The sequence below is a fragment of the Amphibalanus amphitrite genome, unplaced genomic scaffold (assembly GCF_019059575.1).
Source record: "Amphibalanus amphitrite isolate SeventyFive unplaced genomic scaffold, NRLGWU_Aamphi_draft 000730F_arrow, whole genome shotgun sequence".
Lineage (NCBI taxonomy): Eukaryota > Metazoa > Arthropoda > Thecostraca > Balanomorpha > Balanidae > Amphibalanus > Amphibalanus amphitrite.
The window spans coordinates 281,962-309,523 of record NW_024882224.1 but is presented as its reverse complement, the minus strand read 5'-3'; the positions used below and the strand labels follow the sequence as shown (position 1 = coordinate 309,523).

The 27,562-nt window shown below is 50.7% G+C and overlaps 2 protein-coding genes and 1 non-coding gene across 3 annotated transcripts; 2 read left to right on the top strand and 1 right to left on the bottom strand.

Moving 5' to 3' along the window:
• Window positions 1–887: 887 nt before the first annotated feature.
• On the top strand, window positions 888–17,686 carry LOC122365318 (protein O-mannosyltransferase 1-like). The gene is made up of 12 exons (XM_043336443.1): window positions 888–1,182; window positions 7,098–7,273; window positions 7,640–7,764; window positions 8,128–8,304; window positions 9,329–9,503; window positions 9,845–10,094; window positions 10,476–10,696; window positions 11,471–11,600; window positions 11,959–12,072; window positions 13,189–13,687; window positions 16,216–16,390; window positions 16,716–17,686. Exons 1-12 carry the CDS (start codon window positions 1,018–1,020, stop codon window positions 16,897–16,899), a joined length of 2,391 nt encoding a protein of 796 aa, XP_043192378.1. The 5' UTR covers window positions 888–1,017; the 3' UTR covers window positions 16,900–17,686.
• On the bottom strand, window positions 15,555–15,627 carry Trnar-acg. The gene has a single exon. It is a non-coding gene; the product is annotated as a tRNA-Arg (tRNA).
• A 481-nt stretch (window positions 17,687–18,167) lies between the features above and the next one.
• Window positions 18,168–20,898, top strand: LOC122365321 (venom carboxylesterase-6-like). The gene is made up of 3 exons (XM_043336449.1): window positions 18,168–18,207; window positions 18,773–18,932; window positions 19,139–20,898. Exons 1-3 carry the CDS (start codon window positions 18,205–18,207, stop codon window positions 20,710–20,712), a joined length of 1,737 nt encoding a protein of 578 aa, XP_043192384.1. The 5' UTR covers window positions 18,168–18,204; the 3' UTR covers window positions 20,713–20,898.
• Window positions 20,899–27,562: the final 6,664 nt, after the last annotated feature.

The window sequence follows — 27,562 nt, the reverse complement described above, 5'->3', positions numbered from 1 at the left end:
TGGGGACCCTTTGGCAGAGTTGACCAGGCAAAACTGGAGCGGGTGCAGCGCAGGGCAACCCGGATGGTTCTGAGCATCCGGCATCTCCCGTACCCGGACCGACTACGTCATCTTCGCCTCCCCTCGCTGTACTACCGACGACGCAGAGGCGATATGATCACCGTCTTTCAGCTGCTGCACGGCGAGATGGCAGTGGAACCCGAACGGTTCCTGCACAAGAGCACCTCCAACCAAACAAGAGGCCACCAGTGGAAACTGCTCAAGCCCAGAGCGATCACCCTGACACGAAGAAACGCCCTCAGCACAAGAGTGGTCAACGACTGGAACGCCCTGCCGTCCACAGTAGTGTCTGCCACATCGGTTGTTCAGTTCAAGGCACGACTGGACCGACACTGGGCGAACAAGATGTACGACATCCCGAATCCCTACCATTAAGAGCCTCGCCTTTACCTGTCACACACGCTCGATGGGAGCGGGACCTCCAGGCCTAGTGGCCTTATTACCCGATAACCGATAAGGTAAGGTAAGGTAAGGTAAGGTGTTCTAGCTGCAGAACATTTTGTGAATGATTCTTACGTCAAATATTTTCCAGGTACAAATTTTTGAATATTTTTTGTCGATTAGTGTTTCAAGCATAAGAAACTTATGAAATATCATATCTTCATAGCTTCATCGGTTTATTTTTTTTCAACTTCCTGAACATTTTGAACATTTGTAGCAAATCACCATGGCAATTGTAAATCTATCTAGCGGTAGCAGATACGTATGAATGAATTGAACAAAGCTCCTGCATTATGCGAGATTTAATGTCTCTCAAACTAGTGACTTTGCCTAGAATTCTAGTCACTATTTGCATAAATATAAAGAGTTCACCAAGAAATCACCAGTATCCTGGCACTGTGCCAAGCGTCAGTTGCGAGTGAAAAGTCGCGAGTGTTGGGTGTTCGCACGGGTGCGGTCTGATTGTGGGCTTCTTATTGCGAATTGCAACGTGTCAGTAAGTCATTTTGTAGCAAAATGGCTGTTGAAGATTCAGATCTCCGCCAAAGGAAGAAGAAATCTCCCAAAAAGGCCACTGATGCTATCACGGGACAGGTGGTTGACGACGACGAAGATCTCGTGAAGACTGGAATCGAGAAACTAAAGAAGATCAAGAAAAGTCTTGTGGCTTCAAGTGACAGCGTGAGTTTACAGTCTACCTAGCTCATACCTATTCTATGAGGCTTAGTTATTCTGGTGATGATCTTACAACCAGACAGCGTAACTGAAATCCGTGATGTGCCGTTCCCATTGATTTTGATTTACCTCCTGTCAGGAGTTGTCTGAAAGTTGAGTGTCAACAGCCAACATGCTGTCCCTCTAGTCTAAACCTGATTCTTGCTAGTTGAATTGAATCTGCAATAATCCAGATGTTCAAGAGTTCACTTAGGTACATATTCAATGGTCGATTTGTTTTGTCCATGATCAGGTGCTTCTGCTGACTGTGATGTCGTCATGTTGAGTAGCTGCAAGACCTGCCCTGTTCCCACTTCTCATCTGCCCAGAGCTGGCCCAGAGCGTTTTGGAGCCCAACTAGAACATACTTACCCATTCACCGCCCTTGAAGTTTTCTGCATTTTTTCCCATGATTTCTGTCCATGCCGATTTTGACCAACATGGTCAAAGAACCCTTATCTGCACTTTATCCTACAGGGATGCCCTCCGGCCGGCAGATTCGCCCAGGATTCGCCAGCGCGTGTCACGTGGCAGCAGCTGAGCGGTGCCGGTCGTTGCCATGACAACCGATCCGGTGGGCGCCCCATGGCTCACTTTCACGTGGCAGTGCCAGCTCATCTTCGCCTTGGAAAGCCGGCAGACCGGTTCTCGGTTGGGCCCGAACATGGGCACTCTCCGGGGCATACCGGGCGCCCTGCCCCTGGCTGCTGCATTTACAATGAACCGACCTAGCGGGGATTGATGAGTGTCCCCTTTGGTCAAGCTTCGGCCAGAAGTTCCCTGCTCATAGTCGTGGTCCCATTTACAAACTGCCCTTCCGTGCAATGACCCGAGACCGCACATCGAGTCTGGTCCAGCTGTTCGTCCAGTGACCAACTTTGTAAGTCGCTTATTGTGGTTGCCTTTTGGGCGACGTTGGAAGAGGAACGTCATGTCGAGGGGGCGTAGCTCTGTTACCGTCTGTTCCACAGGCCGTAAGGTGACAGGGACAAGATTTCATTCGCAGCTCACTCCGCCACTGAGGGACGGCACTTTTCGGCCACCGGGATCTGTAGTTCCAGGCAGACCAGGTCTGCCTGGCTCACGATCAGAGCTTACCATTGAGGTTTGGTCAGCTTGTGAGACAATCAACGAGCAACTTACCTTGTTGCTGGTTAGGGTTTCGCTCAAGCCCAATCGGACTGGCTGTTTCATTCAGAGACTCCATCCTAGACTTGACATATAATTCTAGACCTCGATGGATCGGCTCGGGTCAGATCTGACCGAAGCTCGCCCGAGATGACACCAAGCCCGTTCATTCGAGAGGGTGGAGGAGAGCATAGCGATAAAGTGACGAGTGCTGATATCACACCAACCTCAACTAATGCAAGGACCAACGGGCGGCGGGCAATGAAGAGTGTTTTCGCCATGGATTGTTGCGTTTTTATGTTTCCAACTTTCCACAAGTTCGCCCGGGAGTTCGCTTGGTCTCGTCTGTTCCTGCTGGCGGTGCGGCGGCGACCCGCGCTCGGGACCGTTACCGCTCCTGGCAGCCCGTTACCGCCACAGGGCCGTGACGACGTGACGTCACACTCACACAGACGGTGTGACGTCACGGCTGAGTGATGCTCACCTGTGCTGTCTGGTTATAGGCAGGTGACGGCGGGTTGATGTGGTAGACAAGTGGGCTGCTTAATGTTGACACAAGATGTGGTCTGTTTTGCTGAGTGAGACCTAGATGATGCTTGGCTGTGGAGTGGCACCTGAACATACGGCTGTATGCTCAAGCGCAGATGTTCTTGCGATCAGGCACCTGTGCATCTAGACCGCGGGCCAGTGCTTATTGCTTAGTGTCGAGCTCATGCCTTATGGTGCTTTTCAGTCTGCATGTTTCGTCAAGCTGCTTTTTGTGGTCACTTAGCGTTACTATCTGCAGTTTGAGTCGACACGTAATGCCACCCTTTCTCTGCCCGTCCCACATTCCACCCGCCGTTTTGTTTTTCTCATCCCTTAGAAAGCTGTTCCAACAACCGTCTGGGCTCAGTACACCCTCACAATCGCCAGCGCTCGCTGCACCATGCAATTTTGATGCATAGCTCCACTCCAGTGGTTCCGCGGTGCTGGTTCCGCCGCCGCGGTTCCCGGCTTCCCGTTTCGCCGCCCGGTCGCGCCGGGTGACCGCTCGGGGCCCGGCCGGTCGGAGCTCTGCTGGTCAATGCCCCGGCCGGCGCGGCGTCCGTCCCAGCACGGCCGGCCGGTCACCGGCACAGCGGCGGAGGCTCGGCTCCCGCCCCCGGCGCCGGCGCTGGCCTTGACTCTCTGGCAGCACGGACGGACGTGCGGGCCATTTCGCCGCACGGCCTTCCCTAGATCGTGGCATCCCTTCTCTCAGTCCAACCCTTTGTTATCCTCAGTCCGCCCCCTCTCTCTCTCCCTCCCTCTCTTTCTCCCTCTGTGATATGTTCTTTCCAGCCCCCACTACGGCTGGTAAACATGTCAATTGCGTCACCCCATTCGACCGGTTCAGCTCGTCGTCCCTCCCCATACCTGTCCAGGTGCCTCCGGCCAGGTTTTGTCGCATCCCCGGCGTGCAGGTTTGCCCTCCCCTCCCCTCCCTGCCCTTCACCACGATCTCCTTTCACCCACACCGCAGCGCACGCAGACACCCTCCCCACCCCCACCCCCGCGGAGACCGGCGCGACTCCAATGATACGTGACTACGTGGCACACTGACAGTGGTGTACCGGTGAATGTAGATGATGCGTCCCTCTCCCGAGGTCACTGACCTTGTGAAACGGATGAGCCTGGGCAAAAAAACAGGTTTGGGATAGGCAGAGCGGCAGCCGGCTCCTGGGAATTCAAATAGGCCGTTCCAGGTAGAGGTCCGTTCTGAATTTGACATCAGCGAATTGCGGATGAGCTTTGAGCGGTATCGGATATTTTATTGACAGGAACTTAGGTAATAAACATTTTGATCACTCATGAATATAATCTAACGGTCTTAATGACAATAAATGTTCTGGATCCATGAGATCTGGAACAGGTATGAAGCCTACGATCCTTTTGAACGTTTCTGGTGGCACGATTTCAGCCTTCATCGAATGCGCCATGTCAGACTTCCTAACAGAACTGCATGCCACGCTAGCTATACCGGACCACATCGCTGGCCATTGGAGTCTGCTTCTCGGGCACAATGTGAGCGCGGGCCAGCTACGAGGCCACGGTTCGTCGGAAGGTCATCTCAGGCTCAAAAGAAACGGTATATACGATTCGAAAGCTGACGGTGAGCTAAATCCAAAAATGTATTTTTTTTTTATCAAAATCGATCGATGGCCTTTTTTGAAAATTGCGTTTTTGTAAAAACTTAATAATCTTTTATTCAACGGGCTGTCCCGGACATTCTTGAAAACATAAACACGTATTTTTGAGTTCCAGTGAAAGCTGAACGCCAAAAGAACAATATTTAGCGAAGCAATATTTCCGAACATGCATATGCGTCTCCCACAGCCGACATTAAAGGTAGACTGCCACCTTTTTTTCACAAAACGGTTTTCACTAGACCTGAGCCACCTATGTCCCAGACTGAAGTCGGTTTTCCGAAATTCGTACCCGTTTGCGAGAAATCGGAGACAAAAGTTCAGTTTGATGCCATTTTTTTAGTCCAAGAAAACCGACATCTCTACTGTTTATCGATAACTTTGAAACATGAATTTTCTTATCTTTTGGCAAACATATGTCAAAACTTTGATTGTTTCGATCGATATCAGAGAAGAATTTTGGAGTGTCAAAATAAAAGTTAAACTTATATATTCAGTAGTTCATTTTTTCCAAAAAAGTGTGGGAAATGGGGTTTAACATGGGCCAGACCCATTCCAAATGAGCCATGATTTTTAAATGTTTTACGAAGTTAAATGCAAAATAAATTAAACATGGCCAATTGCTTATGAAATCATATATTAGTAAATCATAAAATACCTTACTTTTTCAAATAAAATGTAATAATCTTATGACGTTGAAGTCAAGTGATGTGTAAACATTGTCGCTAGACATTAACCGATTGATAATTGTATGATAATCGATAATTTTTTCGCGATTCACGTGATGATACTTTGTCAGGTGAATTCTAAAATTTTGTTTTATCCAGGGAATAAATCATAGGCCGATCTGAGAAAACTTTTTGAAGGTGGCAGTCTTCCTTTGGCGCAATCACACAGTTCAGTGTCACGATGGACCAAAGTCAGCCACACAGAAGCGTGAAATGACCCTTATCGACTCGCAGACCCGGCGCTCTCGGCCCGCCTGACCGGCCACGGAAAGAACGTTCGGCTCTCGTTCTACTAAACAAATGTCATATTTGTCACTTTAACTGTCCACATCGCTATTAAAGATATTCAGGATACCTGTGAAGAAAATTCATTGTTCTGCTTGATTTACAACATGCTTTAATTTACATTTTTCTTATACATGTTTTGTTCCATCCAGCTGCGATCAGTGCCCGCGCAGGGGAAGTGAGCGGGGTTACACTGTCAGAGGCTGTACTGGTGACAGCTGCTCGGCCGTGCGACCGGTCAAAGGTTACCCTGCCCCGCCGGGCGCTACCCCCACTCCACCCGAGCTGAGGCCGGTGCAACCTCTGACATTTCAGCGCGGCCAATTTTCCTTATATGGGCATGATACCAAGCTCAATTGAGCAAAGTAGACATGAACAAATGCAAATTAATGCATGATGTGAAGATGACAGAACAATGAATTTTCTTCACAGGTATCCTGAATAACTTTAATAGCGATGTGGACAGTTAAACTGACAAATATGACATTTGTTTAGTAGAACGAGAGCCGAACGTTCTTTCCGTGGCCGGTCAGGCGGGCCGAGAGCGCCGGGTCTGCGAGTCGACAAGGGTCATTTCACGCTTCTGTGTGGCTGACTTTGGTCCATCGTGACACTGAACTGTGTGATTGCGCCTTATTGTCGGCTGTGGGAGACGCATATTATTGTTTGGAAATATTGCTTCGCTAAATATTGTTCTTTTGGCGTTCAGCTTTCACTGGAACTCAAAAATACATGTTTATGTTTTCAAGAATGTCCGGGACAGCCCGTTGAATAAAAGATTATTAAGTTTTTACAAAAACGCAATTTTCAAAAAAGGCCATCGATCGATTTTGATAAAAAATACATTTTTGGATTCAGCTCACCGTCAGCTTTCGAATGGTATATATCGTTTCTTTTGAGCCTGAGATGACCTTCCGACGAATCGTGAGGCACCGCTGCCGTGGACGCGTTAGTGGCCGGACACAGGCCAGAGGCTGGCTGGTATCACTGGTATGGACGGCGCGGGGGTGGTGAGACGCCGTTACCGGTCGTTATCTGTTGACGGGCCGACGCTGCAGCTGCAATAACTGGTCCAGCCGGGTCTCGTTTTTACCGACACATAATCTCCACCAAGGCTGGTGGAGGAGATCGGAACATCCAGATATTTCATATCTATAAAAATATGCCGTGTGACTCCCATTTTTGTGATGTTAAGTCTGTGCGCCTTGTTAGTTGGCCGGAATTTTTGGTAATGCATCAACTCAACTATCCCCTGGCTATGCTCAAGATTACTTTGCTAATAGCTAAGTGCTGTCCTGGTTTTATCTCGTCCTGGATCTGCGTTCCCGTCGTGCCCTCCCTTTCCTTCCACCTCTGGGTACTACGACTACTGTTGCTTCTTTCTCCTGTTATCCCCTTTTCCCTTTCATATTTCCACCGTACACCGATTGTCTAACTAGTAAGATACTTTGCGCATCGTGTTCATTGTTCAACCAATGCTCAGCGCACCAGGCCTGATTGTCCATCTTGTATTGCCCCCACACAACCTGACGCCCAACACTGACACTCTCCATCTCTCCTGACTGTATCCCAGGATGAACCCGACACCAAGAGCAAACCCAAGCCGTCCCGCTCGGCGGCGGCCTCCTCGTCGGCTCCGGCGAGCGGCGGCGTCCAGCCCCACCACGGGTTTGACGGAGTGGCGCTGCTGCTGCTGGTCGGCGGCCTGCTGACCCGGCTGCACCAGCTCGGACTGCCGAGGGCCATCGTGTTAGTAATGGGCGAAGAAGTGGAGGGCGGCGGGATGTAGCAGATATCTCACTTGAAAAGTGGTCTCTCGATGGATATAAATATGCTTTATGAATAGTCCACGGATTGGGATGTATTGTATGCTGCTCAAGGACGGGATGTAGTGTGGTGTGTTGTATGCTGATGCCTAATAGTAATAATTGCTACTGCATACATACTGAAGAGGTGCATTCGAACCGTACATTTGCGTCAGAGAGCACGCCAGAGATCAAAGATACCACCGGAGACCATTGTGTGTACAAACTCATAGTCTGATATAACATCTGAATACCGGACCTCTCTGTGCCACAGAGCCCGCCCTATTTGACACGAGCTTTTTTACCGCAGTTTTGACGAGCTGCACTTTGGCAAGTTCGCCGGCTACTACGTGAACAACATGTTCTTCTTCGACTCCCAGCCTCCGCTGGGGAAGCAGCTGCTGGCGCTGGCCGCCCACTTCGCCGGCTTCGACGGTCAGTGGGAGTGCGACGGGACGGGGAGGATGATGTTACTTATGGCTGGACAATGGACAGCGGACTGGGTGCGCATGATGTGATATGAAACAGTGTCGACTCGGGAACTTTTTTTAGAAAGTGGTTCCGTGAAATTGAATCGATCTTTTGTATCATTCTAGTTTTATGTCATGTCTATCAAGGCTCTATGTTCCGATAGTTTCGATTATTTAACCGCTTTGCCTGCATCTTGTCATTTCCTGGCGACGACTGACTACCAATGTTAGCAGCTTACATGGCTGCTCGACTACCCTCACCATCTCGTTCTCACAGTACCTCACAGTGAGGTACTGTGCTCACAACTCGCTCTTCTCTCCTCTGCAGGCAACTTCAACTTTGACCGGATCGGCTCCGAGTACCCGGAGGGTTTCCCCGTGTACGCTCTGCGTCTGCTGCCGGCCGTGGCTGGGTCACTGCTGCTGCCGGCCTCCTACTGCCTGCTCAGACAGCTGGGGGTGTCACGACCGGCCGCCGGGCTGGCAGGACTTCTGCTACTGTTAGGTGGGTGAGGGAGGGGGAGATCTCTGTTTTGGTGCGTGAGGGAAGGAGATGTCTACTTTGCTTGGTTGTCGAGGGGGGAAGAGAAAGGTGCCCATTGGTCTCTGTGGCTGGGGAAGGGCTTCTATCTGGCACAGGCAGGTGAGGAGAGAGGTTTGTAAATGTTTCATTGGATTATGGAACGCTTGTTTGCTGTGTGCAGGTGCCTAGTTTTGGAATCTGCACATTTAACTCTTGTTTGTTTATCGAAGTCGATGAAAAATTGAGGCTTCGACGCAAGTAAGACGTGAACTATTTTGTCCGTGTTTACTTGTTCACGTTCGAGTTCGGGACTCCCCTGACCGAAAGCCTCACTAACAATGACAATCTTTTCTGCTCCTTCAGTTTTTATCCGCCTCATCCTTCTTACGAACTCGGGACGAGTTGATTGTTAAACTCATCCGTATGCATCCTGAATTCGCGTAAGTTACCCCTTCCTATGCTCTCTGGATGAGCTCCTCTGCATCCTCGTCAGCCAAGGCAAGTGTTTTGCAGCTTTGAGATGAGCTGAGACTTTATGTTCAGTGTAACATGTCGCTTTATTTGTGATTGCGCTCTACCAGGCAATGATGCCGATCAAATGATTACGAGTTTGGTGACTTGCAATCTGCACCGTTGCATGTCTTGAAGATTACCTTGACTTTTGCTTTTTTTCGTCACGCTGTCGATCGGCATCGCAATTAATTTTGTTTGGACGCGTTTTTACTCGGCACTCAGTTATTTATAACCTCGTTCATTTATGACTGTCTCCGATATCGGTAATCCTCATTTCCAATCCATGCTGTGTCGTCCCATGCCTAGCCTATGCCTATGCGCCTTGAGTTGTCCTCAGGGCGACACGACACGCCTTGTGTTTTCCCTTCCTGCTATAATTTCTCAGACCCCACCCCCACCCTTCACCACTATCCCGTGCTATACTAAGTCTGACCTCTCTCCATCCGCAGATAACACTCGTGACACACGGTACTGACCTCCCTCCGCCCGGCAGATAACGCGGTGCTGGTGCAGTCGCGGTTCATGCTGATGGAGCCGTTCCTGCTGCTGTTCTCTGTTCTCGGCGTGTTCTGCCTCGTTCGGTTCCGCCACTACCGTGAGCGGCCCTTCTCGCTCCCCTGGCTCGGCTGGCTCACCGCCGGGTTCGTCTTCCTCGGAGCGGCAACTAGGTGAGGGCCGTGGATGACTCGCGGCGTGGGGGAGTTGTGACTTGTGAGAATTGACGGACTGGGTTCTCGATTCTTGGTTACTCTACATACTGTGAGTTATGTATCTTTTGCTTCATGGCATAGGTATGGAGAGCGCAGTTCGCACGCTACCATTTACCAATCTATGATCACCATTTTCTTTATTATTCTCTCTCTTATTTTATCTTCAAATGTTGTGAGTTTTAACTGTCGACCCGTTTCATTGTGCGCCACTCCGGCCCTCTGACTGCTAATCCTGTTTCCGTTGTTCCAGTGTGCGCTGCTCTGACCCTCTGATCGTTTAACCTGATCCGTTGTTCCAGTGTGCGGTACTCGGGCCTGCTGACGCTGCTGCTGGGCGCTGTGATCGTCTGCCGCGACTTCTGGACGCTGATCCCGGACAGGCGCGTGACCAGCGGCCAGCTGCTGGCCCAGCTGGCGGCGCGCGCGCTGGCCGTGCTGGCCGTGCCGCTGCTCGTCTACGGCGCCTCCTTCTACGCCCACCTGACCGTGCTGCACAAGGCCGGCGCGCACGACAACGTCATGACCAGCGCCTTCCAGGCCAGCCTCGACGTGAGTCATGGGGAAACCAAAGGGGATACGAACATGTTTAAATTGTGGGGATGATATGCAAACCTTGGCAATGGATTCAGCTAAACCGTTCATCAACACGGATTATGCTAACATCAATTGCAAAGGTGCAGCCATTCAAGTACTCCTCTTTATCATATAACTTGCGAATATGGAATAACACTATTATGTCTTTTACTGAGATGTGTCTCATGACTTTACTGACTCCCTTATTCTTCGTGATAATATTATCTCGTTCGGCCGTCGTGTTCTTCTCTCTTTCCGATGAAGCGATATCCACTGAACAGCGCACCGTGGTAGGGGGCTTCCCCACACCGTACCACTGACTGATCACCTGTCTTTCCTCCTCCTGCCGTCCCGCAGGGCGGTCTGGCCAGTATCATCCAGAACCAGCCGCTGGAGGTGGGCCACGGCTCCCAGGTGACGCTCCGACACACCCTGGGCCGAACATGCTGGCTGCACTCGCACGAGGGCGTCTACCCGGTCAAATACGACGACGACAGGGGGTCCTCCCACCAGCAGCAAGTCTCCTGCTACTCCTACAAGGACGTCAACAACTGGTGGATCGTCAAGCAGCCCGACATGTGAGACACAGGCAGGGGGTGGGGTGGTGGCCAGTGGGGTAATGGTGATTGAGGATGGGGGACAATCATGGGAGGCTCTAGCGAGGACATCACAGCCTCCGCCATCACAGGGTTCTGTAATGGCTGGTAAGATAAATTCTGGACGGCGAAAGGTGTTTTGTCTTCTGCCCACCTGAGCTTCCTCGAGGCAGACAACTTGCTTCTTTGTTTTCATGCAACATGCTTGTAGGCATTATCTCCTGTAATGGCTGTAATGGGTACTGCAATGGCTGGTAAGATAAATTCTGGACGGCGAAAGGTGTTTTGTCTTCTGCCCACCTGAGCTTCCTCGAGGCAGAAAACTTGCTTCTTTGTTTTCATGCAACATTCTTGTAGGTAATGTCTCCAGGGCACCAAACAATGGAACAATGTGGAGAGTCGTGACGGTTCCGCTATCACTGGTTTTCCATCTTATCTATTGTATTCCGCTTCTTATCTCTCAAACCTTGGCGCAGTGCTACTGGTAAGTTCTGACGTGGCACTCGGCCGGCCCCTGTTGCTGCAAAAACGACTGATAAATTGTAAATGTTCCCATATTTGGTGCCGCTTTTCGCACAGCTATCATACTCGACGTAATGACCTGTACTAAATTGTTGCTGCCATTTCGTCCTATTTCACTCCGTGACGCTCTGCTGGTTTAGACCAAGCAATTGTATCCCTATCTCATGTTTTATCCCTCCAAAACTTGCAGCTGATGCCACAATACGTGTCCGTGACGCGTCACGGTCGTTACAGTGACGACATGCGCGTGACGTCGCCGTTCAAGCCGGTGAAGCACGGCGACATTATCCAGCTGGTGCACGGGATGACCAGCCGAGCGCTCAACTCGCACGACGTCGCCGCACCAATGACGCCCGGAAATCAGGCGAGGACGCGCGGGGGGGGCGGGGTAGTGGTAGTAGTAGTGGTAGTGGTAGTGGTAGTGGTAGTGGTGCTTGGGGGGGGGGGGTTGCGGGTGGTTGGTGGTGATGCAGGTAGAAAGACAGTCGACAGAAGTGTTGTAGATCGCACCGCTGATGTCCAAGTGTTTGCTGTTGTTATTTATGGAGCTCTTTTCGTGTTCGATGTTCTCGTTCGTCTATTTCATATTTTGTACCGCTCGCGTTCAAACGTCAACAGTCTCGATCGACTTTTGTATAACTGTGAAGGCGATCATACGATGTCCTGATCGTCTTGTCATATTTTCGTTTCTGACCGATCCCCCGCGATTCGCGCCCCCGCAGGAGGTGAGCTGCTACATCGACTACAACATCTCGATGCCGGCGCAGAACCTGTGGAAGGTGGAGCTGCTGAACGGCAAGGACACCGGCAACGTATGGCACGCCATCGTCTCACAGGTGGGCGGTCGACGACAGAAGGGAGGGAGTGATAGGTTAGGAGGGCTGCATAATTACTGCAGGGGGAGCGGGGCGATGGGAGGGATAACACAGGGACGGGGAGAGACCAGGGCCTCGTTTCATAAAACTCTGCCGTAACTTACACCTTTCCGTAATTCACACCCTTTCAAACTACGGAGCGCAAATAAATCCGTTTCACAAAGCCACAACTGGAATTGTTTACACCTCCGTAACTAAGCACATTTGCGTAGTTACCGTAATTTATCAAGCGTCCTATAAATTACAATTTCATGTCAACACTTATTTTTTTACGAGAATTTATAAAACAATTATGTTGAATTTAAATCTTAAAAATTATGTATGAAAAAACAAAATTGATATTGATGACCATCCTTTATTAAAACAATATATTAAAAACAGCAGAAAGCCAGCTAAGCAGAAGTGCCTAACTACGAAAGTGGCGCGGCGCGGCGAATAAACAAAATTCCGATAGTGGCCACAAAAAGCGACTGGTACAGGAGATTTGCAGTTTCTTTTTCTCATTTTGGCTGTTCTTTCTTCCTCACCGGGCTCAAAATTATAAAATATATTAAAAATTAGCTTCGAATCTTCACATTAATTCAAAATCACGCAACATTTTTGTGCGTAGTTTACACCACTGATATCAAGAGCTTGATAAAATATTTGGCGTTAATTACGTCGTTTTATGAAACCCAAATCGCATCAATTGGTCCGGAATCGAGCATTCGCCGTAAATGAAGCTCCGTACTTTCGATGGCGTGAATTACTCCGGTCTCCGGCTTTATGAAACCGAATTGGCATCAAATACGCCAAATCTGGCATAATTGACGGAACGCCGTAAGTAATTCCTTTTATGAAACGAGGCCCAGGCCGTGCTAATTGGAGAGATGAGGCCAATATACAGTGGGGCGGTGAAGGAGGAGAGTGAATATCCACGAGCTCACGAGATGGGTAATTGAGGTATAAATCTGCTTTGGTTGCACCACGTAACGTTTATTTTATTTTCTCTCCATCCGCCTGTCGTGCTCCGTAATTCTTCCCGGCCCTCTGCGGTCCCAGCCGACTCTCCCTCTGACCCGTCCGCTGGTCCTATAGGTGCGTCTGATCCACCAGCCGAGCGGCACCGCTCTGAAATTCACTGGCCAGCAGCTGCCCGACTGGGGCCACAACCAGCTCGAGGTCACGTGCGACAAGGTGGTGCAGCAGGACGACACCATCTGGAACGCCGAGGAGCACCGCTACACCCTGGCCGAGGGCAGCGAGAAACAGCAGGAGGACATGGCCGGCGCCGAGATGCTGCCCCTCTCCAGCGCGCGACTCTCGCTCTGGGCCAAGTTCACCGAGCTGCAGCTCAAGATGCTGTTCAACAACCAGGAGACCGTGCAGGGCCACATGTACGCCAGCGACCCGCTCGACTGGCTCTCTCTGAAGCGCGGCGTGGCGTACTGGATCAGTCCGGACAGTAACGCCCAGGTGCACTTCCTGGGTAACGCGGCCGTGTGGCTGGCGGCCAGTGCGTCGCTGGCGGCCTACGCCGGCATTATGGGCATCTACCTGCTGAGACGCCGCCGAGAGTGCTACGATATCCCAGAGGGTGAGTACCGAGGACTGAGTAATTTGGGGGTGGGGTGGGGGGGGGGTGGGGGGTAGTGAACGATATTGTTCCGTCCAGTCATTCGAGCCTCGTCCTCCCCTCGAAAGCCCGCAGTCACCTCCATGTCAGAAGTCGCGCGACTGCGCGCAAATGCTTACGTCTCATCTTCACTCCGTAATGCGACCTGCGAGCTCCTCCGATTCGGTCAGCGGGAATCTCATCTTTGCCCGTCCCTCCCCCCCCCCCCCCCACACACACACACGAACGCCTGCGTGGGTTTGTTTTCCTGCGTGGGTTTGTGGTGTTATCTGACGCGCAGCTGCCCCAGTTACCCGAGCCGGGCCATAAACTAGACACCGCCAGTATCCGGTGCGGGGAGCAGAGGCTAGAGATGAAGGGGGGAGTGGGCTGTAGGGGCGATGAACTGCGAGCTACGCAGTGGTCAATAATGTGGGATTGCCTTGCTGGAGGGTTTGTAATTCGCAGTTACACTGAGAAGTGAGATGCATTTGGTACACCAGTGCGGTATGGAAGTGAAGTAGCGTTTTATATTTGTGTGAGCTTAACCCGCGCCCTGATGGGGGGGGGGGGCATTTTGGCCCCCCCTGTGGTTTTTCTTAAATAGCGAGAAAACGGCGGCGCGCAGCGCCGCCAAATTTTCAGTACCTTACCGGGCATCAATTTGACACCTTCACACAAAATTTCAAGTCACAGGTCACCTCAGGTCAGGAGTTATTGAGGTCAAACTGAGGTCATGTTCGAGCAAAAATGAGCAAAAAACATGACATCTTGAAACGCTCACCAATTCTACAGTTAACAAGCAATTTTAAAGTTCTTTATGTGGTTGTGTAGAGAAAAGACGGCGCTACAAAACTGCTATCTCGGATTTTCGAAATTTTGGGATTTTGACCCCTAAAAATAAAAAAAAAATTGATTTTTTTAGAAAAACTCAAAAAAATTTCCAAAAATTTTTCGAATTTCGAAAAAAACCGGAATATATGTGATAGTCCCTGCGCTCTTCGATATACATACCAAATTTTAGATCGATACCTCTTTTTTTGGCCAAGTTATAGCGAAAAAACTGTTAAAAATTGATGACGTCAAATTTTTGAACTCAATTTTTAGCAATTCTAGACCTCGTAGCGCAAAACGGAGACCACCATTGAACTCCCCGTGACGAGCTGCATCGAATCGATACCCATTTTATGCAAAAATATCAACTTTGAAATTTGACCTAATTTGACCTGACCTTGACCTGACCTTGACCTGACCTTGACCAAAACGTGACCTAAGCTGGCCCTAAAGTCTGTCTGACCCACATAATCGCATTTGTCATGTAAAATGGACCATAAAACATGTATCACACGACACTTTCATATTGTGACCCCCCAGTGACCTGACCTCTGTGACCTGACCTGGTATCAGTGACCTCAAATAGCAAAATATGTGTTTGAAAAACATTTCTCCATCGATGAATTTCAATGAAATGCATTTTACTCGATTTTACAACGCATTTCTTGAAATGCCTGTAAACGGTGAAAATTCGACCTTTGACCTGACCTGTGACGTCATCGGTTTGACCGAGGTCAATGAAATTGGGTCACAAGGTAGTTCCCCGCTGGGGCTATCCAACACCGTTTACCGCTTGTCGCTATGTTGCGTGGTTCTCGAGATCTGAGGGGGGGGGCCAAAATGGCCCCCCCCCCATCAGACCGCGTTGCTCGGCAGACCCCATCTGGGCGCGGGTTAAATGATAAGCATGCGATATGTAATGTGGATCGGTGGCACTGATGGCAGATAGGAGTCGCGTTACGCCGACGGCCCGTCATGCAGCGAATCGTATTTTGTGTTGAAAGGGGAAAAGTTGCGATCCTGCCAGGATTCGAACCTGGAATCTTCTGATCCGTAGTCAGACGCGTTATCCATTGCGCCACAGGACCGGTTGGAAGGAAAGGGATTGCTTGTCCATCAAATTGTAGGATTTGTTTAGAAATTGCCTTTTTTCATACATAGGAAATTGTTTTGAACAATTACGTTTTCATCCCTAGTTCTCTTTATTCCATCCAATGCTTCTTGGGGCTGCGTTAATTCGTGCACTTGCATTGTGCTAATGCTTACTAATACCTACTAACGCTTGTAGTGCTTTTGTTCTGGCAGTGTCCAGCACTTCATGTCCTGTTTGTCAGCCATTGCGTATTTATTAACTGTATCATTGCCTGTTCTTCACATCAGTGAATGCTGGGAATCTAGACTGATGCACTCTGAACACGTTGATGATAGTAGAGGAACTCGAATCAGTAGTTTTAGCGACATCTGGATACGAATACTGTACTGCTAGTACTAACTTTTTTCACCAGGTGGCAGTACCGCATAAGGTTCGTATGTCGTATGTACAAGGACCAAGTTTTCACAGTGCACTCTAAAAATTCACAGCGCATCAGAGACTCACGAAGTTTGAATCGAGGGTACCTGAAACAGTTGAGGACCGCTGTGAATTGACCTACCCTAACGACCGTCTTCGTTTGCAGACGAGTGGGACAAGATGTGCGACCTGGGACTGATCGTGCTGCTCGGCTTCGCTCTCAACTACCTGCCGTACTTCATCATCGACCACACGTTCTTCCTGCACCACTACCTGCCGGCCTACATCTTCGCCGTGCTCATGTCGGCCTGCATCGTGGACCACGTGTTCGTCTTGCTCGGGTGAGAATCGCAATACAGTCGAGAGGATGGAGTTGGTATGGTTTTATGAGGTAGAAGCTGTAGGTGGTGCTATATTAGCTTCCAGGTAATGCATTGATGAACGATTGTAACTTTTATTGGCACTGAGTGTTGAGTAATGGATCGTGACTCCCATTTGACTCATAGTGAGCACCAATGAGTCGTCCAGTTCCGGGGTGTCCCTAGCCTGCCCCAAATAACTCTGGTGATAGATTAGCTCTATCCGTGTTTTGCTCTCCCCATGCGTCCTGTTTGACTCATGTTCCCTCCTCAGACCCCCGTGTGACCTCTCGCCCTCTCCCCTCAGTCGTGTGGCCGGCGGCTGGCTGCGTCTGCCCGCGGCGGCCGGCGTGCTGCTGTGGCTGGCTGCCGCCGTCTACACCTTCATCCGCTTCAGTGTGGTGACCTACGGCACGACCCCGCTCTCGGCTCCCGAGGTACAGGCGCTCGCCTGGCGAGACACCTGGGACCTGATCGTGCACAAACCGTGAGGGGGCGCCGGTGAGCGGTGCACGGGTGCACAGGACGATGGAGGAAACTGGGTCCGATCGGAGAGTGATGTGTGGGTGACTGCTGGCTGGCTTGGGAAGTGGGTGGGGAGGTGAGGAGAGACTGATATGTTGAGATTGATAGAAGAGTGATGAGTTTGTGGATTTGGGTGTACTACTGGAGTTGGTATTCTCTGAAGAGAATTATAATTACATTGAAGATTATATTTTGATATTGTTTTCTATCCTTTTTGTTGGTTCAGTGAATCATGTAACCAGATGGGATCTTGGTCATTTTTTCTACCTTTTGTTACACTTATTTGTATGGACAAACATTTTTGCGTTGGGAGGCAGATGTTTCACATTTTTTATATTCATTTTGCCTAGAGCTGGGTGAGTGGTGACCTTATATGAGTTCAGATTGTACCTGGAAGCTTCCTCGATAAGGCCAATGCGCAATTGTAAACGGCCAAGTTGGATGATAACCGTCTTCCATGCATACCGGCTATGAACGGGACTTCCACTGAAGTGACTGTTGATTGTTGACACGTGTCACGGTTGTGTAATGTTGTCTACATGTGAGCGCTGTTCGATGTTCGACTCCGTCCCACACCCATGTCCCGGTCATGTCTGTTCGGGATTGTCTCTGTTCATACGTTGTGCTCGTGTCGGCTGCGATATGACTCTCCAATGTTGACTGTTACGTACGGTACTCTGATGGGAAGAATCTCCTATATTTGTTTCGGTTGAGTGTTTCTAAATAAATGGCTGCAGTGACAGCAAATATAAATTAAGTTTTTGTTGGGTTGGGCATTTGTCCGCAAATGCTGAATTGGCTTGCACTGCTAAATGTTTTTCGATGATAAAGTGTTGTGACTTGTGTATGTGACGTCCAACAATGCCCGCCTGTTCGTTTGAAGTCGACTCTTATCAATTATCTCCCTGTATTTTCGCGTATATCATTCTTCTTTCACGTCTTCCCGTCGCCCTGACCTACCCCATCTCCTGTCCTCTCTCTCCCTCTCTCTCCCTCTCCCCCTCTCTCTCCCCTCTCTCTCTCTCTCTCTCTCTCTCTCTTTCTTTCCCTCTGTCCCCTCTCATCTCTCTCGCCCCCTCCTCTCCTCTGCTCCTGACCTCGAGCCACCAATGGAATCAATAGACGCACGAGCACCCACCCGCCCTGGGGTCGGTCCGTCTCGGCACATCCGCACCCGTGCTGCGCGGCCCGTCGCGACTGGCCTCGTCAGTCGGAGTGTAGAGAGCAGAGAGGAGGGATAGGCTCAGCTACTGGAGATACGCAGCGGAAATATGGTAAGCGAACCGAACCCTGAGTGATATGATGTGGGTGTGTTGTGTTGAGAGGCATTTGGGACATAGTGTTCACTATTCAGTCCATAGATTTTTATGATAAGACGGAATCAAAAGATATTTTATTTCGCTTCCATCCCTTGGTATGAGCTTGGTTTGCCATGCACTGTAAAATGTTCATGATCAGATCTGGCTCTGTCTAAAGTAATGAACACAGTAGCCTCCGTAGGAGCTCGAGCGCATATATGACCAGCGGTTTTCGTGCAGTCTCAGCTTATCGTGGATAATTTCTCGCTCCGGTGCTGTCCGAGGTTTTCAGCATTCTAGTTTTGCTTGGATGGGCCCGGGAGAGGCTGCGTAAACATGGAATGTGCCAAGAACGCGCTGTCACCCCTCGAACCGGCGGGTGACATTGTGCAAGTCACCGCCCGAGAGTCATGGTCCTTGGATCAATGAATGGCCTGATCATGGTGCAGTTCAGGCGCAGCTTGGCGCTCTGCGTGCGGGTAGCTGCGTGCTTTGTTCCAGTGACTGTTTTATTAAGAGCACGTTTTGCGCTTTGTTTCAGATGTTGTGTGTTCGGCATCTGACGCTGTTTTTGGCAGCGTCAATACTGCTGCTTGTCTCAGCCGCAGCGTCCGAGGGTCCAATCGTATCAACGCAAAATGGCGATATCCGAGGCGAAATTCTCAAGTCGTTCATGGGAAACGAGTTCGCCTCGTTCAAAGGTGAGCTAATCGTCGCATGAATCGCTCGTTACCACTGAATGTGTTCGATACTCTTATCTGATCAGGATGAATATTTAGTAGTAATTACCACTTGAAGCATAGCTAGCTACTAGGACTTTTACGTGTTTCACCATCTTTGCCGTGTAGTGTGTTTTAATGTTGTTGTAGTAGTAATCATACGACCCCGTTTGTTTTCTATTCTCCAGGCATTCCGTACGGCGCGCCGCCGCTCGGGTCCCTCCGGTTCCGTCCTCCGGAGCCTCACGGCGGCTGGCAGGGGGTGCGGAACGCCACAGAGCACGGCAGCAAGTGTCTCCAGTTCAACACCTTCTCCGGCGCGTTGGAGGGAGACGAGGACTGCCTGTTCCTGAACGTGTACACCGCCCGGCTGCCGACTGCCACTGAGAAGGTCCGGCTGCCCGTGCTCGTCTGGCTTCACGGAGGAGCGTTCATCTTTGGTGACGGTGACGCCAGTCCGCTGTTCGGACCGGAGTATTTCATGGACCAGCAGGTTGTGCTGGTCACCATTAACAACCGGCTGGGGCCGTTCGGGTTTCTGACGACAGGAGACGAGGCGGCGCCGGGAAACTATGGCCTGCACGATCAGCGTCTGGCGCTGCAGTGGGTGCGGGACAACATCGCGGCGTTCGGCGGCGGCCCCAGCCTTGTCACACTGTTCGGTGAGTCGGCTGGAGGAGCCGGTGTCGGCCTGCACGTGCTCAGCCCGTTATCCAAGGGACTCTTCGCCAGAGCCATCAGCCAGTCCGGTGCCTCGTTCTGCAACTTCGCCGCCAGCGGAGAGCCGCAGGGCGACCTGGCCAGGCGACACGCTGAATTGCTTGGATGTCCAAGCGGGAGCTCGCAGGACGTCGTCGCCTGTCTTCGTGAGAAGCCTGCTGCTGAGGTGATGATGGCAGTACAGAAGCTGGAGACTGATCTGGTCGTCGGTCTGCCTATTGTCTACAAAGCTCGCGTTGATGCCGAGTCCGACACGCCGTTCCTCCCCGAGGATCCACACGTGTTGCTGCGGGAGGGCCGCTTCAGTCGCGTGCCCTGGCTGCACGGCATGACCCACGACGAGGGCGCCTTCATGATCGGCACCCACTCGGCCGAGTCGCCGCCCAAGTACTCCTCCAGGGACTGGAACGTCTGGGCGAAAGACATCCTGGCCATCAGCAAGGTGACGGAAGATCCTCCCGCCATGGCAGAGAAGATTTACCGCTTCTACTTCGATCAAAATCCCGTTGGTGAAGGAAACCTCGAGCGTCTAGTGGAAGTGTACACAGACCGCACCATCGCAGCGTGCACTTCAAAGGAAGCCGACCTGGCCTCTGCCCACACTCCTGTCTACAGGTACGTCCTGAACCACATGGGCCCGGGACGACAGAGCTTCGCCAAGATCCTCAGTGCGATCCTGGGCACCGCGGACGGCAGTGTGAGGGACTACGGCGTCTCACACACGGACGATCTGCTGTACCTCTTCAAGAACGGGCTCGCTCCTCCCGTTGCGGTCGGCTCTGAGGAGCACAAGATGATCCGTTTCATGGTCTCGCTGTGGATCAGCTTCGCCCGCCAGGGCTACCCGAGCACAGACGTCGTGTCGATGCCGATGTGGCCCGTCTACACGGCCGAGGATCGCCAGCACATGTGGCTGAACAATCAGCCCAGCGTGGGGAGCGCCGCCTTCAGCGAGCGGATCGCATTCTGGAGAGGTCTGGAGATCAACGAGAGCTGGCGAGCTCCGCAGGGCGGGTCGACGCTGCAGAAAGATGAGCTGTGATTCGGGAACGGATTGGGTGAAGTGAGATTACGGTGAAGGGGGTGTTTTATCAGCAGAAAACTAGCTGCGAACTTAGCAACACAGTGCATTTCAAAAGAGCTCCGAGCATAGGTATCTACGTGAAGATCACATCCTGTTCATTAGATCTATGAGGACAGGCACAGTGGACTTTTCATACCGCTCAGTTTTGGCCCGCGGTACGACAAACTTTCGCTGCCGGCGCAGTGGGCGCCTCACATTTGCCAGCTGCTCGCCCGGGTACAGTGGGTGGGCGGGGTTGGCGAGGATGTCGGCCGCCAGCTTGCAGAGGGCAGCATCGCGACGCTCACTCAGCGTCTTGAGGTTGAGGAGCTGGCAGGCAGAGGCGTAGTCGGTGTAGTCATCCCTATTCCGCGCTCGGACGGGATTCGAAGCCGGCCTAGGGCTAGGCTATAGTGGGATGCGTGTGTGGGATGGGGTGGGGGAGGGGGAGGGGAGAGGCGGAAACAGCCAGCCTGGTTACCGACGAATGGCGATTCAGATTGTCTCGAAAGATAGACGGATAAGAAACTCAACATAAATCTTCACCAGTAATTTTGAATACGGCTCTGTCGGATAGGGCAGGAGACGGCCAGAGCCGCCCAGAAGTCGGTCAGGAATCGGCCAGGCACTCATGCCCGAAATATTCACGACAAACCCGGGAAGTGTCAACTTCTGGCAAATGCAAGGTTCAATTAAATTTCTTGTAGTGGCTGGGTGTTTCATGTAAAATAGAGTACAAAGTTTTGCAGCCCTTGACCTCGGCCCCTCCTCGACACAGGTTCTTGTTACTGTGAACGTGAGTTCTAAGGCATGTTTTTCTTTTATTTATTCTTGGTTTGCAACAAGAGTGCTTACTCTTCATGAATTGATGGGACGTTGACCCTGACTCTACATAGTGTCCGTCCCCGAATTACGCTCTCCCCTCCCCAGTCCCCACGTCGTCTACCGCAGGCCGCCCGTTCCCGCCGAAGGTCACGTCACGTGACTATGCCCTCGGGCTCAGGACCAATCACATCTCGTCACCTGACGCCTCTGGACCCCGAGTAAGGGGGGGGGAGGGGGCGACGGCCGACGCGTAGCAACGCGCAGTTGTTTGTTGCAGTGTGGTGTGGTTGGGTGGATTCCGGCGGGTGTTTGAGGCGTGAAAACGAACTATATCGTTAGATTTTGCGGTGTTCGGTGTGTGCCGGGATTATAGTGCCAGGTTAGTGGTGTGTTGACATCTAAATTCCACGCGATCGAATGTGAATTGAGTGGTACCGCGGCTGTTACGTGATGCGTGCGAACTGCTGCGGCGCCATGAACGGATATTGATCAGGATCTGAGGACACTACTTTTTATGCTCAAGTATGAAGTATAGTTGAATTACAAATGCATATGTCTCGGAAGTCGACTGGTCATCGTCTCTGACCGCTCGGAGACTTGGACCGTCCTGAGGTAAGTTCACGGCTTGACACAAGTGTCAGCTGAAGAATACCCCCTTCCTTCGTTATTAAGTCCCGTCAGGATTAAGTCACGTAACATAGACAGTAAAGTAAATATAGTAGTTGCACTGGCTAAGTGGCCACTCACGCCACTTGCACTGGCCAAATTGCATCCAGTCTAAGCCTGCTAAGAAGCGGGTGAACTACGATCAACGATGCAGTTTCATTGGACGGTTTCGGTTTTATAAGACCATTTCAGTTTAAGATACTAGCCAAGCTCAGCCTGGATTCTGACTGATTCGTGAGCCCCGGGTTTCTGATCCGCCCGTTTGTCGATGTGATTGAAGTTTGAACCGATGTTGTGGTGCATATTGCACGGCAATCTTACTTCTTTGCCTGATCGGAAGCCCAGCATGTGCTGACATCTGCTCCACGAATGTGCTGCCACCTACCCCGAGTTTGAGGAAGCTTTGTTGTCTGGCTACCAGAGCTGACAATCGCTGTTGCAGAGCCGAGATGTCAGCTGAGCCCTATTGCTTGGCTTCCACTAGCGGGGGGGGGGGGGGGCTAGATAAAGTTGACTTCCCGGAACTTGAACTTTGGCGTTTTTAGTGGAGGGGGACCGCCAACAGTCGTGATCTGGTGTTCATTTCTTCTGGTGCGCCTACAGTCGTTATGTTCATTTTTTAGACTTCTGTGGTTGGGTGTACCCTGCAGCAGCCGGGGGGGGGGGGAGGGGGTATGACCATTAGTTCTCCTCTATGCCCGCCAGTCAGTACGACTTCGTCCTAAGTACTAATGTAAAGGGAAGGGGGCAAAGCTCGGCGCCTGCAACGGCCAACTTCACATCGGCATCTCAGCAGAAAACCATCCAACTTGAGAATTGACTACACCCCTAGAATTTTCCCATTTTCATTTCGGTCTGCAAGTAGTAATAACTACAGGGAAAAGGAGGTGAAATATCAAGCCTTTATCAAAGTTATTTATTTTACTATTTGTTTTCAAATTTCAAGTGTCATTAACGAGCATACCTATATTTGTTTCCAAGTGTGCTGCTGTTTCCAAGCTGACTCAGTCGTTCGGTTCCACACATTATTTTATTTGAAGCGGTGAATACGTCCGCCTTCGGTCCATTCGCCAGAAGGCAAGCATTATTCACCGACATTCTTGCTGTCGGAATCAGTTATAGTTACAAAGCGTCTCGCATTTTGCACAGCACCTTTCCAATGGAGAAGTGTCGCCTCTTCCCGGTCTGCCTGACAGAAGTAAAGGGTCGACCATTCGTGTTCGTTCGGTGCGGCTAGCCGAGAGCAGGGCAGGCTTCCTCAATAGCCAGACGGGGAAATGAACATTGTTTAGACTTGACTCATTATGTTGTATCATAAGCTCATCATGTATAAGTTAATCATGGTTAACTCGCGCCCTGCGACTGAGCTCAACTCTGACCCATCCGCCGCACTGAGCAGACTGTGAGTTTGCTGTGCGGTCCGGCCCGTGAGTCGGCGGCGGTCCGGCCCGTGAGTCCATGGCGTCCAGGGTATATAGAACAACCGTGAGTCGGCGGCGGTCCGGCCCGTGAGTCTGGAGTAGTCCGGACCGTGAGTTTCCCGCGGTCCGGACCGTGAGTCTGAGGTCCGCGCCGGTCCGGTCTCGTTCGCAGAGTGTTTCAGCGGCGCCGCACGCCCCGTCGGCCTTCCGTTGGCTATCTGCAGCCAGTCCCATTTTAATAAATCCCCTGGACCGTCGGGGTGATGCATACAGATGGTTAAACGGAGCCGCGCCGGAAGGCCGGGCGAGTCGCCACCGCCGCCACACGAGCTCCTATAGGCTGAGGGTGACGGCAGACCTATCGGGCGAGTGATATTGGAGAAATGCTCGATGGTGGAGTTCGGACCTGGCTGAAGCCTGTTGTACCTCGCCAGATGAGCTGTAAATTTGGCCGACGATTTTGTAATGTCTATACAGACATACCTACCTTTTCCGTCGACAATAAGACTTCGTTCATGCTCATTCAGCTGAGCGTAGATAAAATTCATGATTCATAGATTCATGTTGCCTATCTATGATAGGAATAATTTAATCGTGAAAAGAGAGTGATTTACTTCTGCCAATGGTGCAACATATATAATGTGAATATAAGTAGGCATTGTTGATGTTTAAAGCGCAATCTAATAATGACTGTGTCATGTTGTGTCAATGTGAAGTGTTTGTGGGAAAAACTGTTCAGTGCCTATTCCGGGATCCGGACGTGCCGTGAAGCCACTTACCGCTCCGTCCCGCCCCGCCAGGCGTTGACCCTCGTGCGACATAACCCACCGTGCTTCCGTCGACGGAGCTCAGCAGACACCGCGACCTTGATTTTTTCCAGAGCCCGTCATTATTTGCCATCCATGAGACCAGTCACCCGATCGGCGCACCGCCGCGCCGGCTTTGTCCTCAATAATCACCCTGGCCAAAGTCGAGCCACGTCTCTGACCGGCGAGCGTGTCGCGCGAAAGTGTAACAAATGGTTCGTGTGTGGCCGGCGTCGGCGGCAGAGGCGGCGCAGGGCGCGACAAAAAGGCCGGCCGCCCGTGACAGCTTTATAATGACAGAGGCGACCATCTGCGAGACGCTCGGCCGCCCTCCCCGGGGACGGATGAGCGGGTGGGAAGGGCAAAAAAACGCCGCCACCTCCGGACAAATCTGTCCTCGGGCGGACGGGAGGTGGCCAAAAGGTCGCCTGGCCCGGGGTAGGTGACCACCGCTCTTCGAGAGTCGTGTGAAGAGAGGGCGGGCGCAGTCAACGGGCTATCAATGCAACAAATGGTGAGAGACTGGCAGCAATAGAAGCGACGCCAGCGGCCACGAACGTCCGACCAACTGCGATTGCGCTGGATGTCAGTGGCGGTGTGGAGGCTAGCCTGATGTGGTGGCAATGTCCCAAAATTTGTCTATTTGGGTGGGAAACAACATCCAAATGAATTTCATTTTCCACTCTCACCACCATTTTTAAGAACAATTTTCCACTCCCAAGACCCAACCAAGAAAACATAGATTTTTTACCTCTAGAAAGACAGTTGTGTGGATGCCCAGTTAGCATCAAACATTCTACACCCTAGAATAAAATGCATGCTTTTTGTCATTTCTCACTCCTTTTGGATCTAATCGAATCAGCAGTTTTCCACTCTTTCCCCTCTTTTTGGTGGGTAATTTTCCCCTCTGACACCCAAGACAAAACTCAATTTTGGGACACTGTGTGGTGGGATGCTGTTTTAAAACGAATGTTATTCTATGTGGAATAGCATGCTGTACCGACCTTAGCGGCTATGTGTGGATCATGGCTAATGTTTGGTACGATGTGTTGACTGTCAGTAGCATGCAATCATCCATCTTGTATAGTAATTGGGTTTGGTAACGAGGTTATATTCCTATTCTTTTTCTTCTGGTCGACGGTCGGCTTATGCTCTCATATGCTCAGATGTTATTGATCAACAATAGCATCCGGATGTCAGTACGCAAGTATGCGTGACTGATCATTCTGCTGGGTTTGAATATGTTTTAACTTTTAACTCCTACATGTTTTCTTTCAGCAACGAAGTTCTAATATTTTCTTTTAAAAATTAAGAGATTGATTAAATGATTTCGAGATGTTCACCGTTGTAACATGGGTCAGCAGTCTATACTTAAAATATGTAGCTCAACTCTAGTTATTCTCTTAACTGATAAGAGCTCGTCCTTGAGCTCGACAATTCATAGCTTTCCGTGCCAAAAGGTCAAAGTGTGCGTGCAAAAAATAAGTACAGGGATGTTCACGAAAAACTGACACATTTTAAAACGACTTTGTGAGCATGTGAGAGCTCACGGAGACTTGATTTGCATGCCATTCGAAAGCCTGTTGAAAAAAGTTTTGTACGTGCATAGCGCCTTTAGGTAGCATCACACGAGGTTTCAAATAAATAAGAAAGCGTTAAAATGGGGAAATTTGACTTGGCGACAAAACTTAGCGGAAAAACAATGAAGCTCTCGCGGCTACCATCTGCCACCACGACTGAACCAGTCCACGAATTCGTCTAAAATTTGGCATATCAATGTTTCGATGGATTATGTTTTATACTATTGGCATATTGTGGGCAAATTCCTAAGGAATGCCAAAATTGGCAGGCTTGGAAGTGCTGATGCCAGAAACCATGGCCGCATGCTGGCAGTCACTGTGGAGTGGTACCGTGCCATCTTTTAACGGCTTCTGTTAGCTACTGTAGCGGAAATGGGTCGACGTCTACACCAGTTGGTGGTTCTGGCACGTCAGGACCACCCCACGTACAGTAACCGCGATCATCGGTCTCACACGAGAACAGGGGGGAGGGGGCATTGTCTCGCGCATCACCTCTCACCCATAGCCGGCCATTTCGCTCTACCTCAACACCGTGGACTATTCCTGTGGGGTCACGTGAGTGACATGGTCTGTAGCAGCGGCCCAAAGGACATCAAAACTCCCGACGAGGCAGTGAGAGGTGTTGCAATTATCCAGGCACGTGCCCAAAAACGGGGGATAATTTCCTGTTTCGGGCTGAGTCGTGCACTGCTCCAAAAACTCGTCATCTACAAAATACGCTGTAACTTCTTAGAAACGAAAAAGACATATTCCCAAAATATGTCAATAAAAACTTTGAAGTCCACTCTATTTGCCCATAGCATGATCACCGTGCTGAGGGCAAGTGTTTTCTCGTAATTCGGAAACAAAATATGTCAGTTTTTCGTGAACATCCCTGTACGAACCACCGGTCTGCCCCGTATAGGCTGTAAATACTAAATACCAGCATGGGTAGCTGAGAGCCCCAGATTCAATTCTCGGTGAAAAGGGATAAACAATGACATTGTTATGTGTGTATCCTTATACTGATCCATTAAACAGCACGGGAGACGAACTGTTTTGAAACGTTTCGGTTTTCGAAGAACGGGTAATTATAATTTTACCGAAATGTTTAGCAACGATGCAAATCTGCTGGCTCAGACCTTATCTTTACGTCAGTGGCGCAGCCAGGGGGGGTGAAAGGGGTGAGATCTCACCCCCGTCTCTTATCCTAGGGGCCCACCGTCGATTCGAACTGTAGCGTTATGCAGCCTGACAATTTTTTATCACTAATGTCAAGGTCCGTCATAGGACTGAAAAACAGATTTCAAGCCTGATAGCCCCCCTTTAGGATTTATAGTCCCATTTTATGATTTAAGGGGGTGCATCCAAGGCCTAGGAGGGCTCGTTCCATGGCATGAGAGGGCCATTTCAGGTCTGAGAGGGCCCATTTCAGGTCTGTGAGGACCCATTTCAGGCCTGAAGGGGCCCAGTTGAAGCTTGAGAGGGCCCAGTTCAGGCCCTAGAGGGGCTGTTTGAGGCTTGAGAGGGGCCCATTTCAGGCCTGAGAGGG